Source organism: Azolla caroliniana, unplaced genomic scaffold (assembly GCF_043228905.1).
Source record: "Azolla caroliniana isolate FFs.n. ecotype wild unplaced genomic scaffold, voAzoCaro1.0.p SCAF_7, whole genome shotgun sequence".
Lineage (NCBI taxonomy): Eukaryota > Viridiplantae > Streptophyta > Polypodiopsida > Salviniales > Salviniaceae > Azolla > Azolla caroliniana.
Genome location: NW_028230442.1, coordinates 8,880,321 through 8,896,720, shown reverse-complemented (window position 1 = coordinate 8,896,720; position 16,400 = coordinate 8,880,321). Strand labels below are relative to the sequence as shown.

Sequence of the window (16,400 nt, the reverse complement as noted above, 5' to 3'; positions counted from 1 at the left end):
CATGGTGTCATGTGCAACAACATTTGCTCAAACACACCCCGGAGACACTAATTGAGTGGACTAGACACTTTATTTTGGAATCCTCAGGTGCGAACAAGTGACGACATGATGTTAGGCAACTTAAGGGCCTCGCATGGGGAAAGTTGGCGCAGACAAGGCTTCACTCTATAGGCTATTGGAGACGCATCGTTGCTACAAGGGGAGCCTAGGAGGACCCATTCCCTCCCCTCAAGGGAGCTACGAAAATGCGGAGATTGATAACTGAGGCAGTTGATAGGGTTCCGATGGGGGAAGTGCGAGAAGATGCATGGTTCGGTCTCTTTGATGAGGCTGGAATGGTTAAGTTGTTGAAGGGCGTGAGTGGATCGGGAAGAGATACATTTTTTGGGGAGAGTCAGAGTGGGGCACTTGGCACCCAGTTCAAGTCGTGGCGCAGGTTGATAACATCTGGAAGACAGACCCAAATGTTGATGAACACAGTGCTCGGCCACAACCGAGGAACAGGATCGATTCACAGAAAAACGGGAAATACAACAATGCACGAAAACAATAGAAAGAAAGGTACGCAGGATGTTTTACGTGGAAAACCCTAACTGGGAAAAACCACGGGAGTCCTCAAACTCCAACTATCACTATGAACAGAGATGTACAATGGTGAAGCTTCAAGGCAACGACCTTGAACTCACTGTCTTCGCCATAGGCGGCGGTAATACACAGAGGCAACGACCTCTTCGTCTCTCTCTCTCTCTCTCTCTCTCTCTCTCTCTCTCTCGGCTGCTCTCACTACGCAGGAAAAATGAGCAACAACAACTTTCAACAGTTTGCCCTAAGTCATATTTATACACATATGACTTTCGGGCTATTTACAAATATAGCCTCAAGGGCCCTTGGCAAACATATTTACAAATATGTCCCCGCATCCGGATCTCTCTCTCCGGGTACATTCGTCGTCCGGCTCTGTAGCCGGGGTCTTCGTCATCCGGCTCCGTAGCCGGGGTCTTCATCATCCGGCTCCGTAGCCGAAACCGGGCTTGCCGTCATTCATCTCCGGACATCCCATCCGGAGGGACCGATATCCCAACAAACTCCCCCTTCACTTCGGCATGGGATGTCTCTCCAATCCGATTCTCTTCCGGCATGCTTCCAGCTTGTCGGGTGTGAGCACCTTGGTCAGCATATCCGACCCGTTCTCGTCCGTGTGGATCTTCGTCAGCACGAACTCCTTGTCTTCTATCCTTTCCCGGATCCAGTGGTATCTACGTTGGATGTGTTTCGTCCGGGAATGGTAGGCCGCGTTCTTCGCAAGGTGGATGGCACTCTGACTGTCGCAGTAGAGCCGGTACTCCTCCTGCCGGATACCGAGCTCTCTAATGAAGTCCTTCATCCATATTATTTCCTTGCCGGCTTCAACAGCCGCCATGTACTCCGCCTCCGTGGTTGACAACGCAACCGTTTTCTGCAGCCTCGACTGCCACGAAACAGCTCCCCCTGCATACGTCATCACATACCCTGATGTGGACCGGCTGGTATCTGCATCAGCCGACATATCCGAGTCGGTAAAGCCGTCGAGTTCGGGCTTACCGGAGCCGAATCGGAGGCACACGTTTGCCGTGCCCTTCAGATATCGGAGTATCCACTTGACCGCGTTCCAGTGCTCTTTGCCGGGATTGCTCATGTACCGGCTCACCACTCCGACTGCATATCCTATGTCTGGTCTTGTACACACCATTGCGTACATCAAGCTCCCGACGGCAGAGGCATATGGTATCTTCATCATATCCTCCTTCTCAACTTTTGTCTTGGGACTTTGCTTGCCAGATAACTTGCAGTTTGCCGGGAGGGTCGACCCGACCGGTCTTGCTTCCGACATGTTGAACCGTTGAAGCACCTTTGTCACATACTTCTCCTGTGACAGCCACAACTGCTTCTTCTTCCGGTCCCGGATGATGTGCATCCCTAGTATTTGCCTCGCCGGACCCAAGTCCTTCATTGAGAAGGTTCGGTGAAGAGCCTTCTTCAGCATCCGTATCTTGACCTGGTCCCGTCCGACGATCAACATGTCGTCCACGTACAGGAGGAGTATTAGAAAGTCTCCTCCTTCGAACTTCTTCACAAACACGCAGTGATCGGACTGCGTTTTGTGGTACCCTTCGTCTGTCATGAAAGAGTCGAATTTCCGGTACCATTGCCGGGGAGCCTGCTTCAGACCGTAAAGGCTCTTCTTCAACCGGCATACCAGGTGCTCCTTCCCTTTCTTCTCGAATCCTTCCGGTTGCTGCATGTAGATCTCTTCTTCGAGGTCACCGTGAAGGAATGCCGTCTTCACGTCCATCTGTTCTACCTCGAGGTCCATGCTTGCCGCTATGCTCAGCACCGTCCGGATGGAGGTCATCTTCACTACCGGGGCAAATATCTCGTCGAAGTCGACACCCTTCTTCTGCTGAAACCCCTTCACCACGATCCTGGCTTTGTATCTCGGGGGGTTTCCGGCATCTCCCGGTTTCAGCTTGAACACCCACTTGTTTCGAAGTGCCCGCTTTCCTTTCGGCAACTCCACAAGTTCATATGTGTGGTTCTCATGCAGGGAATCCATCTCGTCCTGCATGGCACTCAACCATTTGCGGCTCTGGGTGTCATGCTTTGCTTCTTCAAAGCTCTCTGGCTCCCCCTCGTCGGTTAGCAGCACGTGCTCTGGTTCCGGAAATCTCCGGGGGGCCCTTCTCTCTCTTAGAGGATATCTCCGTTCCGGAGCTTCGGTAACCGGTTCTTCCGATTCTTCTTCGTCCGAATCCGTTTCGGGATCGGGGCCGGTTCCGGTATCATTTTCATCTTCTTCGGCCGGTCCTGTTTCTTCACCGTCTTCGGCCGGATCCTCGAGTGCTAACCGGTCCCTTACCGGTCGGGACTGCTCCTCGTAGAGTTTATCCTCACCGGTCGACTTGGAGCTCTTCATCTTCTTCTCCGACTCCCAGTCGGCGAGTGTCTTGTCCTCCATGAAGATGATATCTCGACTCCTGAATATCTTCTTGTCGACCGGGTCCCATACTCGGTAGCCGAACTCGTCGTCGCCGTAACCGAGGAATATGCATGGCCGGGTCTTTGGATCTAACTTTCCTCTCCGGTCCTTTGCCACATGCACGTATGCGAGACACCCGAACACCTTCAGGTGCCGGTAGGACACTTCCTTACCGGTCCACACTTTCTGCGGCGTGTCTCCGTCCAAAGGTACTGAGGGTGATCTGTTTATCACGTATGTCGCCGTTGACATTGCCTCAGCCCAAAACCCCTTGGGTAATTCCGCATGCGCCAGCATACTCCGGACCCTCTCCATTATGGTCCGGTTCATCCTCTCGGCCAGCCCGTTCAGTTCCGGCGTCTTCGGCACAGTAAACTCGAGCCGGATTCCCTTCGAGCGACAGTACTCCTGGAACTGCCCCCGGTATTCCCCTCCGTTATCCGCTCGTATCGCTTTCAGCTTCTTGCCGGATTCCCTTTCCACTCTCGCGTGGAGTTCTTTGAAGACGGACAATACTTGGTCCTTTGTCTTCAACGGTGCTGTCCACAGCTTCCGGCTGTGATCATCAATGAAAGTCACGAAGTACTGGGCTCCGCCATGTGACTTCGTTTCTACTTGACACACGTCAGTGTGCACCAACTCCAATGGTGCGCTTCGTCTCGTCGGTGGCCTTGAGTGGAAGGAGGTTCGGTTCTGTTTACCGGCCAGGCAATCGGTGCACTTCTCCAGGTGCACATGCTTCACTGGAATAAGGTTGTCTTCTGCAAGCCTCTTCATCCCCTTCTCACTCATGTGGCACAGTCTCTTGTGCCACAGCTCACCGGCAGTGTCAGCTGCCACGTTCAGTTCCTCCGGACATAGCCGGGAATTCATGAGGTACAGAGTGTTGATCTTCCGGGCCCGAGCCACTATCAGGCTCCCCTTGCTGAACTTCATTACACCGTTCCGGATGCTACCTGTGTAGCCTTCATCATCTAGCCTCCCGGCCGAAATCAGGTTCAATCGAACCTCCGGAACGTGTCGAACATCCTTCAGCAGCATCTTGCATCCGGTTGATGTCATCAGCCACACGTCTCCTATGCCGGCAATCCGGCATGTACCTTCATTTCCCATCCGGACACAGCCGTGCTCACCGGCTGTGTAGGATGAGAAGTATTTCTTCTCCGGGGTCAGGTGGAACGACGCTCCGGAATCGACCACCCAGGTCATCTCTTCACCGGCAAGGTTCAGCTCCCTCTCTTCGGTAATGAGCATTATCTCTTCTTCACTTGCCGCGAGTGCCGTCGTTCCTTTCCGGTCCTGCCCTCGCCGATCCGGACCTCTCCGGTCCATGGCTCCCCGGTATGCACCGTTTCTCTCCGGTGACTTCTTCGAATCGGGGTCGTCGGCTCCGTTGTCCTTTCGGTAATGCCGACAATTCTTCCGGAAGTGCCCCGGCTTCCCACAGTGGAAGCATGTGGGTCTTCCTCTTGACTGCGACCGGGTCCCCGACTTCTCCCGTCTTTGCGGACTCCGGTTCCATTGTCTTCCCCGTTCCGATTCGGTAAGCAGCGCCTTCGGATCGGAAACCTGTTCCTTATCTCTCCGACGCGCTTCTTCGTTCAAAATACTTGTCTTTACCGTTTGTAGGGACAAGTTATCTTCGGTGCAGGAGGTGCTGAGAGTCACCACCAAGTTCTCCCAGCTGTCCGGCAATGTACACATCAGGATGATGGCTTGCATTGCATCCTCCAACGGGAACTTGATCGCCGCAAGCTGGTTCACGAATCCCATGAACGTGCTCACGTGTTCCACCATACTCTCGCCGTCCCGGTACTTGAGGTTCACTATCTTCCTCATCAGGGAGGTCCGGTTCAACGCATTCTTCCTCTCGTAGAGACCCGACAGCTTCTTCCACATCTCATAGGCGTTCGTATCGTTCGCCACATGTTGCAGGACACTTACATCGACATATTGCCGGATCGTCGCTACAGCTTTCCGGTTCAGGAGCTTCCACTCCGACTCTATTACCCCCTTGGGTATCTCGGCATTGTCGATCGGTTCGTACAGGTCTCGGACGATGAGAAGGTCTTCCATCTTTATCTTCCAGTCGGCGTAGTTCTGCGCATTCAGCACCATCATCCCCGGCTGCCCACTGCTGCCGCCTTCCATTTTCTGTGTTACCGTCGCTCTGATACGAATTTGATGAACACAGTGCTCGGCCACAACCGAGGAACAGGATCGATTCACAGAAAAACGGGAAATACAACAATGCACGAAAACAATAGAAAGAAAGGTACGCAGGATGTTTTACGTGGAAAACCCTAACTGGGAAAAACCACGGGAGTCCTCAAACTCCAACTATCACTATGAACAGAGATGTACAATGGTGAAGCTTCAAGGCAACGACCTTGAACTCACTGTCTTCGCCATAGGCGGCGGTAATACACAGAGGCAACGACCTCTTCGTCTCTCTCTCTCTCTCTCTCTCTCTCTCTCTCTCTCTCGGCTGCTCTCACTACGCAGGAAAAATGAGCAACAACAACTTTCAACAGTTTGCCCTAAGTCATATTTATACACATATGACTTTCGGGCTATTTACAAATATAGCCTCAAGGGCCCTTGGCAAACATATTCACAAATATGTCCCCGCATCCGGATCTCTCTCTCCGGGTACATTCGTCGTCCGGCTCCGTAGCCGGGGTCTTCGTCATCCGGCTCCGTAGCCAGGGTCTTCATCATCCGGCTCCGTAGCCGAAACCGGGCTTGCCGTCATTCATCTCCGGACATCCCATCCGGAGGGACCGATATCCCAACAGATGTTACTAAGGTGGAACCCCATTGAAAGTTATGGGTATACGGTTCTCGTTCCCTCGTCGAACTAGAATGGGACCTAGGGGATTTTAGGTGGAAACATAATGGCAAACTCCGCCACTTCTTCGAATATAGCACTAAATTGGGGTGGACTTTACGATGGTCCCCTTCGTAATGGATGGCGAACATTGGGCATCCCTGACGAGGTGCTCATTACCTTTTGGAAGGGTCTTTGGTGTCTCCACATGCTTGAAAAGATCAAGCTCTTTTAGTGGCAGATCGGTCATAATGTGGTTCCCGTTGGCGAATGGCTAGGTAAAAGTGGCGGCCCAATAGGTTGTCCACTTTGCTCTTCACCTATTGAGTCTCAGAGACACTGTCTTTGGGATTGCCCTCAAGCTCAAAATGTATGGGACAGAGTCACTCACCTCCTTGCGGCATGTGAAGTGGAAGGAACAACATCGTGGAGTGTTGCGATGGATTGATCACTCGGTTGATAGGTGGACGAAAGCCTATGTATGCACGAGAGGCAAAATCGTCAAGATCCGTTTTGAGAGACACTTGTTGTCCGCATCCCCTAGGTTCCTGGAAATTTGGAGGTTGATCGTAGGCTTCACCTTGTGGTATGCCTGGAAAGCACGATGCTTAAAGGTTTTCCAAGATTTGGTACAGCCCCTAGAGGAAGTAATCATGGATATATGGTTCGCGTTTATCAGCAGCCTACGAGGGCAATTGGACGAGGTATGCAACCAATCCAATGATGTGGTCACTACCCATTTGCGCTTTTGGCAAAAATGGCAGAACACGCCTATGGTGACGCTAGGAGGAAGTGGCCCGAGATGGAACTACTAGCCCCCATGTTGGTTGTTTCCTTCTCACATGCCACCCTCCCTTTGTTGTAGGCCCTAGGATTGGCTCATACTGACCGACACTAAAGGCCACTGCTTTTAGCTAGAGGTATCTACTTACTTTAGGTAGTCAGTTTGAAAGGCTATGTAAGTAGTCTCATTTTCTTGATCTTGATTGGAGGGAGATTTCCCGTTTTGTGTATAAGCCTCCTTGTATAGTCTCTTTGTAATAATCCTTCCTAAGTAATGGGAAAGTAGCTTCATTTTGAAAAAGAAAAAAAGTAGATAGTTTTGAGTGTAGTTTTGCCTCCGGTGCTTGGATTTTCGCACCAAAAATTCAGTAGCAATCTTTGTTTAGCCTTGAATCACTAAAATGCAATTTACATCCTTTCCCATATACATAGAGTTTCATGCATGAAGGGTGGTAATAGTTTTCACATGTTACAATAAATTCATGGAACAAAATCAAGATACAATTGTTTTCTTACACATAGGATGAGAAGGATAAAAAATATGAAAAGGAATTTGGGAGAATATCTTGGGAGATTAGCGTGATAAATCTTTGATCTTTTAACATGTCACCTTGATCGTCGTAGGCTTCTCAAGCACCTTTGTGATTCGTAATTCCATCAAACGTTGAAGCTTGGTCATTCAATTTCCCAGAGTGTCAACCTTTGACAATGAGCTCACTTCCTTGTTTTATAGCTTTTAAGAACTCTCTGGGGACTAGTGGCACCGCCACTAGTCCCCAGAGGTGCATTTGGTTAAATATACATAATTTTTTTTGTATATACCCCATGCTTCATTCTTCTTTCTTGCACATTGCAAATTCCATTTTCCCCAATGTTACTTTTAAGGGCATCAAACCCTTGAACCCATTTGACCTAGTGACCAACTTTCACCATTTAAGCTTATGTTTCATCGTTGTATTGATTTTCTTCTTCTTCCAATTTCTCCATGTGTTCACTTCCAACTTGACTTCATGTGAAACTTGACACCTCAACATTGCTTCATTCTTCTTTCTTGCACATTTCAAATCCCATTTTCCCCAATGTTACTTTTAATGGGCATCAAACCCTTGAACCCATTTGACCTAGTGACCAACTTTCACCATTTAAGCTTATGTTTCATCGTTGTATTGATTTTCTTCTTCTTCCAATTTCTCCATGTGTTCACCTCCAACTTAACTTCATGTGAAACTTGACATCTCAACATTTTTCCATTTTACACTCACCATATCTCAACAATGTGTGTGTTTACCCCATTCTTCTTTCTTCTTTCTTGCACATTTCAAATCCCATTTTCCCCAATGTTACTTTTAAGGGCATCAAACCCTTGAACCCATTTGACCTAGTGACCAACTTTCACCATTTAAGCTTATGTTTCATCGTTGTATTGATTTTCTTCTTCTTCCAATTTCTCCATGTGTTCACCTCCAACTTGACTTCATGTGAAACTTGACATCTCAACATTTTTCCATTTTACACTCACCATATCTCAACAATGTGTGTGTGTGTGTGTAACATACTTGATTCTTTCTAGGTCTTTTCAAACCATTGCACACTATCATTATTGGATGTGTGAGGATCTAATAGTTGTCCTATAGGTCTTCTAGAACTTCCATCAGACACCATCCATCTTCAATTTTAACATCATTTAGCTTTAGGGGAATAATGTTTGACATGTTATCCAGTAAGCTTGGATGCATGAATTCGGTGCCATTTCTTAAGAAATGAAGTATTTGTTATATGCCTTCCACCGAGAAATTGAATACGACGGTGACTCTAAAAAATCCACACTACCACTTGTCCTATTTATCTTGGTGTATCTATTAAGGAAACATCGAACATGGTGAACATAGAATTCCCATGGGCTTATGTCAAGAAAGCATTTGAGCACTATTTCAGCTAGCTTGTTAAATATACTTGGGTGTTTTTTTTGGAAAAAAAATATATACTTGGGTGTTGGTACATGAGTTGGGCCTTTGTGTTAAAGACTTTGGTAGTGTAGGTACAAGTTGTGCGGCGTGCCCATAATGCTTGCCCTCGCACTAGATGAATCCACATAGAATTCCTTGGGGCTCATGTCAAGAACACATCTGGGCTCTATTTCATGAGTCGAGCCTTTCTGTTGGAGACTTTGGTAGTGCGGTGTAGATTGTGCCCATAACAAGTATAATAAATCTAGACGCAATGTCAAGAAAGTAAGTACTAACTTTGAATGAATGTATGAATTAGGCTCCATTTTTGGAGAAAACAATCACTGCAAGTCTTTCGTTGAGAAATAGAATTCGATGGGAAGTTGGTTCTCAAACTACCACTTACCCTATTTCTATATTTTATCCATCAAGGAAGCTATAAATGCATTTGACTTGAGGCCTATTTCGAACTACTTGTAAAATGTTGTTGGGTGTTGGATTGGTATGCGAGTTAGGCCTCTATATTAGCTACTTTGTTTGATCCCATAATGAGTGCGCAAACAATCAATCCACATCTAATATCAAGAAGGTACACAAGCATTACCTTTGAGAATGACATGTATAAATATTACTTTCGAAAAATCAAGTAGAGAGAGAATTTTGGGCTATACTCCTATTATCTTTTCTTTTGTATTCAATAAGAGTGTCAACTATCTCACATGTTTTGTTGTAAACTCTTAATTAATCTTTTTTATGAATGATATCTCTTACTAATCTTTGTGATCCACCATCTCTGTAAAGTGTGCACCTTCATTATATACCCACTCCTATCTGAACCATTTCGACGAATTGATCAAGGGTATGTATGGGTTGTGTGAAGATTAAGTGAGAGAGAGAGCCCAAATGGATGTAGCTCAGTTGGTAAGGTTGCCCAGTGGAAACCAAGATATCATGGGTTGAACCCCTACATTCCACAATGGCATCTAATGATATTAAGAGACATGTATGAAGTATCTAATAGAGAGGTGAGAAAAACTTGTATTGCTTGAGTGCAACAACTTACCACTAGGGTAAGCTAATTACAATAAAATAGAAAAAGAAAGAAATATCCAACAAAGAGAAAACAATGGACATTTTTTATTACATCCATGCTAGATATTCCTCCTAACCGAACCTCATCACTTCCTCGTTCCTCCTATATCATTCCTCATCACCAAACATCGATCTACGACCCGCACTTGCTCGTGATTTAATTACTACATTCGAAGGGTGTTCAAGACCAACCCTTCTCATAAAACCTCATTAAGGCACCACATTAGGCGATTATTAGCAAGAAAAGGAGTAGAACACTCTTCTCCTGGAATTTACCTAGCAAGGCTCGAGTAATAAAAACGTTATTCACATACCATGTCTTAGCGAACAAGGCAAAGAGGAGATAACTATTGTAGGAATTGACAACGGCCCGGCTCAAGCTTGAACAGAACCATTAAACTAATTTTTAACGGTTTAGCGGTTTAGTTCAGTTCGGTTTAGGCTTGGGCTTCCTTAACTGGTTTGAGCTCGCTTTGGGGTGGCTCAAGCCGAACCAAACCAATTTGGGCCAAACCGGTTAAGGCTTAATAAGCTTGGCTTAAACCGGAGGTTGGAAACTCCCAAACCGGTTAACTTAACTGGTTTGGCTTGGACAAGGCCAAACCGGTTAAGCCAAAACCGAACGGAACCGTTACCGATTCCGAGGAGATAGGAAACCTACCTACATGACTTCTTCTTGATTGTGAGGTTTTTGACACGAGGAAATGGCAGCAGATAGATGAGAAATATATTCTCATTGCTGAAAGCGAGGCAAAGAACAAGAATATATTCCAGATCAAGCTCTACTAGACCTTATGAAGAAGTCTTTAGCACCAGAGATGACAATGATGAACACCTCCTCTGTTCCCTCTGCGAGAGAGGGCACATTCAGAAAGCTCTCTCTCTTCTCTCCACTATTGACACCTCTCCCTCCAATTCTACCTACATGTGCTTTCTCAAGACCTGCAATAGAAAGAAGGACCTTTTATCTGCAAAACAAGTCTATCATCACATTACTGCCACCAAGAGTGGCATGGATTTGTCGGGTCTCCTCGGAGATTACCTTGTTGTAACCCTCGCCAAATGTGGTGATGTCGAAGAAGCTGTCCATGTCTCTCATTCTTTGGCGCGTCGTACAGTCTTCTCATGGACGGCCATTATCGCGGCTTATGTTGATTGTGGACACGCCCATAAAGCCCTCCGAATGTATGGTCTTATGCTTGATGAGGGTATAGATCCAGATTCTCACACTTTTGTAAGTCTTTTTAAGGTTTGTGGATCCATACAGGACCTCAAACTAGGAAAGAAGCTTCATTCTGACGTTAGAGAAAAAGGGTTCTTGTCGGATGTGTTTGTAGGAAACTCTCTTATAACTATGTACGGTAAATGTGGGCGTGTTAGTGATGCTGAGGATGTATTTGTGTCGATGCGAAGTCGAGATACAATCTCATGGAATGCTATACTATTGGCATTTGTTGACCATTGTCAAGGAGAGAAGGCTTTAAGACTATATAGGCAAATGCTAGAGGAAAGCAAAGAGCCTGACTCACGCACTCTTATGTCCATCTTTCAAGCCTTGGGTGGCCATATTGCCGACATAGACAAACCTATGGAAAAAGTTTCTGATAAGGATAGAGAGTTCTTAAATGCCAGAGATTTGGAGATTGGACAAGCATTGCATGCATATGCCAAGAGAAAAGGGCTTTTGTACGATGTTTTTGTTGGCAATGCCCTGGTAAGTATGTATGGTAAATGTGGGGCAATTAAAGAAGCCGAGAGTTTACTTGTTGCATCAACCCGACAAGATGTGGTATCATGGACATCTATGCTTTCAGCATGCATTGAGCAAAATGAAGGAGAGAAAGGGTTACACTACTACATGAAAATGCTAGGGGAGGGTGTAAATCCTGATGAGCTCACATTTGTAGCTACCCTGCAAGCTTGTTCCATCCTCGTAGATAAGCAACAACTATATGGCCAATCGAGTAAAGAGATATCTTTAGAGATTGCTAAGGCATTGAAAATTGACTTTGATAGGAAAGGCTTTTCCTTTGATAACATCATGGCAAACACTCTTATAAATGTATATGGAAAATGTAGAGCCATAGTTGAAGCAGAGGAGGTGTTCGCTGGGGTTGCATGTCCAGATGTAGTCACATGGAGTGTGATGTTCTCTGTCTATGCTGAGAGTGGTCTTGGAGATAAAGCATCACATCTATATAAACGCATACAAGCTTTTCATCGGGGGGTAATACTCACTGATGCCACTCTAATGTCCATTTTAAAGGCATGCTGCAACACTTGTAACTTAGACATATGTGAGGAGATTCATTTCATCCTCACTTCAGCAAATTATGATCAAATTCCATCTATCTCGGCCACACTGATTCATGCCTATGGAAAGTGTGCTTGTATGCTAGATGCACACTACCTGTTCGATCATCTTCATGCACCAGACATTGTTGCATGGACATCTTGTTGTGCCAGTCATGCCGAAGATGGAAATTTCCTTGAAGTAGGGAAAATGTTTCGTAGTTTAGTATTGTTTGGAATTAGCCCTGATGCAGTAATGTTTGCGTCAGCTCTCACAGCATGCAATCATAGTGGTCTATTTGATGCAGGGTTTCAGAGCTTTGTCTCTATGGCTAGAGATTATAACATAGTCCCGAATATGAAGCACTATGCTATTTTGCTAGATCTTCTAGGCCGAACTGGCAATTTTGGAATGGTAGAAAATGTATTGAAAAGGATGCCTGTTGGTACTGATTTGTCCTTGTGGTTAGGATTGCTCGGGGCATGTGGTCGGCACACAAACCTACACCTAGCTCAGCAAGTGTTCGAAAAAGCTTTGGCTTTGCAACCTGAAGATGCAACAACTTATGTTATGATGTCAAATATTTATGCCCAGTATTACAGCTGATGGAAAAAAACAAAATTTGTCCAATACTACAGTTACACATTAAAACTTTGTTTTATTGTGACATTTTTGGTTTTGTAGCTATGGTTTAAGTAGGAAGAGCAAGCAAGAAAGCAGTTTATTCACGTTGGTAATTCCTAGTGGGGGGTACTCACCAAAGGGAACCTTTGATTGAGAACCATGATTTATTGATTTGATGCCTGATCAAGGCTTAGCCAAAAAATAATTAAATGTTTTTCGTAATAGCCATATTTTCTTGTAGGATCAACTGCGTTTTGACTTTTAGTGTGTACTATTCATAGTTCACAAACTAAGCTAATTACTCATGCATACTATAAGTAGCACTTCTGCATCTGAATCAATCCCCAAAGCATCATTTCCATTGGATTTATTGCATTACGATATTGAAATTTCCTTTGATTACTATTTCAAGAATATATTCTCCATTTTATAACTTGGCACTTTATGGCAATAAGTCGATTGAGATTCTTCACAAAAGAGACATTTATGATGAAGATAAAAAGATGTGAAAGCGCGCTTCTAACATGATTATGAAATAGCCGTGTCGATTTAATAGTGTGCAGCAACCCAAGTAATTACAATCTATCATGAAATCATTTGAAATGGGGCCATCAACACGTGTAATATATATACAAAAAGTGTTGAACTTTACAACTTGCATAAATAATAAATTTGCCAATTCAATTGCCATCTCCATGAGGAAAGTGCTATCTATAAATCAACATTTGGTCTTCCCTTTTGAGACCATTGTTTTACTTACTTACAAACCTTGGGGGTTTCTTTTCCTTTCCATTTGCTCAAAATTACGAATCGGACGATGATCGAGCTCGGAAGAATTTAAACCGGCCTTTCACAGACTCTACATCGCTATGATACTCCTTAAAGCAATATTCTTCTTGTTTCGAAGCTAGGGGCACTTTACCACTACTATAACAAATGGAGCAGAGACTAAAACCAGCCCTAACCTCTTTGAAACGAGATCCCATGATAGGGTACAAACACACGGAGCAAGAATGTCGGCCACGACGGACACGGTCCTGTACCTCTAGCCTTGCCAATATGTTCAAAACGCCAAAACCTGATTCGAGATCATCAAAGAGCTCTATAAATTCGGGATACGAGATACTCGCCTCTCGATCTTCTCCTCCTTCCACACTTTCTTGCATTGAATCATTGTGCTCTTGAGCTGGGAAGTAAGCTAACCTCAAGGTTCTTATGTAGTGGTGAGCATCTTCTCTAGAGATTTCTCCACCTCGATTCTCTGACGACCTCCACACCAAAGCATCGAATGCGATGCGTTTCCTCTTGTCTAATGAACCCCCACATAGTGGGGCAAGCATCGCGAAAACCATTCCCAAATCAACTCTTCCCGATTCAGAGGTGTCCAGGAGAGTTAGTACCTTCTCATTAATCGATTTCATCGATCCTTGGAAAGCTTCGGGGCTGAGGAAATGAAGTAACTTCCTTAACACCTTCTCTAGTGCCTCTTTTCGTATGGATTTCTCGGCAGTTCCAATACCCGAAGATGATACTGGAAGATTGCTCTGAACAATCTCCTTCTTCACACTCAAAGTATCGAGCTTGTTCAATCTAGTTGACCTTTGAAGTTTCCTAATCTCAAGTGCTCTTGCAAGCCATAAGCAAGGTGTAGTTTGCGCATTTGCTCTTCGAATCCTCGAGATGCTGATAGTTACTGAATTCTCTTCGGACGCCCGGAAGCTCTCCCCGACCATACCGCCATTCTCTTCTCCTCTCCTAAGAAAACCAGAAAGACCCTTGGGCCTCCTCTCCATTTGCTTTAAATGAACTATAGCTTCATATAGCTCTGACCTCCTAGTCATCTTATACGCCAATTTGAATGCTTTCTTAGCCTCTTCGACATGGCCGGCCCCTAGCAAAGAAACAGCCCGATTGAGCTCAGCTCGCCAATGATTACCTTCCAATGCCAAAACTCTACCATATGTATCAGCTGCCCTCTGGAACTTCCCAGTGTCCTTATACAAAGTAGCCAGGTTAAATATGGCTTCGATATGATCGTGCTTTAGCTCGATGGCCTTTTCAAACTCTTTGATAGCTTCATCATGATCTCCTAATGCATGTAATGTCGATCCGAGATCACAATGAGCATCCGAATACTCGGGATTCAAGAAAATAGCTTCATTAAGGGCCTTCTTCGCAGCTTTAAACTCCCCACAACCATACAAGGCGCTCCCGAGATGCTTGAGAGCTCGGAAATGCTTGGGCTCTCGTATCGCCGCCTCTTTGTAGTGTTCGCTCGCGCTCAACAACATGCCTTCTCCTTCGAGAGCAATCCCTAAGTTCACATGAATTTGAGGTAAGATACTATTCCATTGACCTGCACCGATCTCGCCCGCCTCGAGAGCCAACATGTAAGATTCCCGAGCTTCGGAGATTCGGAAGAGAGAATATAATGCATTCCCACACTGGAAATGCGGGCGGACATCTGTTGGCTTCAGTTCAGATGCTTTCTGGAAGCTCAGTAGTGCTTCCTTGTATAGCCTGTGATCAAAGAGGGACCTTCCTATGGCCATGTGAGCATCGAAAGCTTCTTCTTGTGTTCTTGTGGAGTTTGCTTTCTCTCTTATGGCAGCCAATCCTTTCAGAAAATTTGTGTAGTCTACTCCAAGTTCCTCCCATGGCCTTCTTCTATTCATCAAAACCTCGACAGTTGATGGTGGCGACAATGACGATTTCTTCTCTGAGGAAACCATCTCAGAAGGGGACTTCTTCTCAGAAAAGCCCATCTCTGACGAAGGTTTTCTATCAGAGAAACTCACCAGGTCTCTTCTGGAGAGACCAAAAGAGGAGAGATATGGAAGCTTCTTGAGCTTTCTGTTTAATTTTGCTTCCATTTTCATCTCCAACCTTCTGATGAGCATCTCAAGATCTTCAACTAACCGCCACGTATCATCATAAGCAATACCATTCTTGGGCGATCCAGCCCATGATCCAACACTTCTCTTCCTTCTGACGGGAAGATTAGGGTTAGGAACACATTTAAGGTTAGGGTTCCTGTCATCTCCAGAGGAAGAGACAGCATCGGACTTGTCTTCTTCCGCGTCATCTTTATCTGTTCCTTCTCCTTCAGGTTCTTCTTCTTTCTTCTGATTCTTCGTCATAGCTAGATTCAGAGCATCAAAATCTCGATCGACATCGCCAGCTCCATCATCATAGGTCTGAAGAAGACCTTCTAAACTCAGACCTTTGTAAGGGTCAATGTATTCTCCGTAGGTTCTGAATACTTCGTCGAGAATAGCGACAATCTGATCATCGCTGAACTGAACTCTGGGGTTCACAGCGATAACCAAAGAAGACATTTCGTCTCGGTTCAATCGCCCATCTCTGTTCTTGTCGAATTTGTGGAAGATCTGTGCCACTTTCTGCTCTCTCAGGCTTGGCGCCATAGACAGAGAGAGAGAGAGAGAGAGAGAGAGAGAGAGAGAGAGAGAGAGAGAGAGAGAGCTCTGAAAACAGAAAGATGACAGGAGAAAGAGATGGAACTTTTTGGTAAGTGGGGGGCGATGGATGGATGGAGAACAGAATAGAATAGAGAATGAATAGAGAATGGAATGGAATGGAAATAGAACAGACGAGAATGAAGAATAGATAGATAGAAGAGATTTTGATTTGATTTGATTTGAATAGGAGAAAATAGCAGCAGCAGCAGCAGCAGAAAGACTTCTTTCTAGAAGACAGAGAAGACCAAATTAATAATACTGACTCTCTGAGAGAGAGAGAGAGAGAGAGAGAGAGAGAGAGAACAGTAAATGGAGCTTTCCTGATGTGGGCGATGGA

At 45.5% G+C, this 16,400-nt stretch overlaps 2 protein-coding genes across 2 annotated transcripts; one reads left to right on the top strand and one right to left on the bottom strand.

The window, feature by feature from the left end:
• The first annotated feature begins 10,592 nt into the window (after positions 1-10,592).
• On the top strand, positions 10,593-12,566 carry LOC147861871 (pentatricopeptide repeat-containing protein At3g09040, mitochondrial-like). Its single transcript, XM_087322469.1, has one exon. It carries the CDS (start codon positions 10,593-10,595, stop codon positions 12,564-12,566), a length of 1,974 nt encoding a protein of 657 aa, XP_087178595.1.
• Positions 12,567-13,214: 648 nt separating this feature from the next.
• LOC147861870 (putative TPR repeat-containing protein At2g32450) lies at positions 13,215-16,036 on the bottom strand. The gene has a single exon (XM_087322671.1). It carries the CDS (start codon positions 16,007-16,009, stop codon positions 13,388-13,390), a length of 2,622 nt encoding a protein of 873 aa, XP_087178797.1. The 5' UTR covers positions 16,010-16,036; the 3' UTR covers positions 13,215-13,387.
• Between the last annotated feature and the right edge of the window lie 364 nt (positions 16,037-16,400).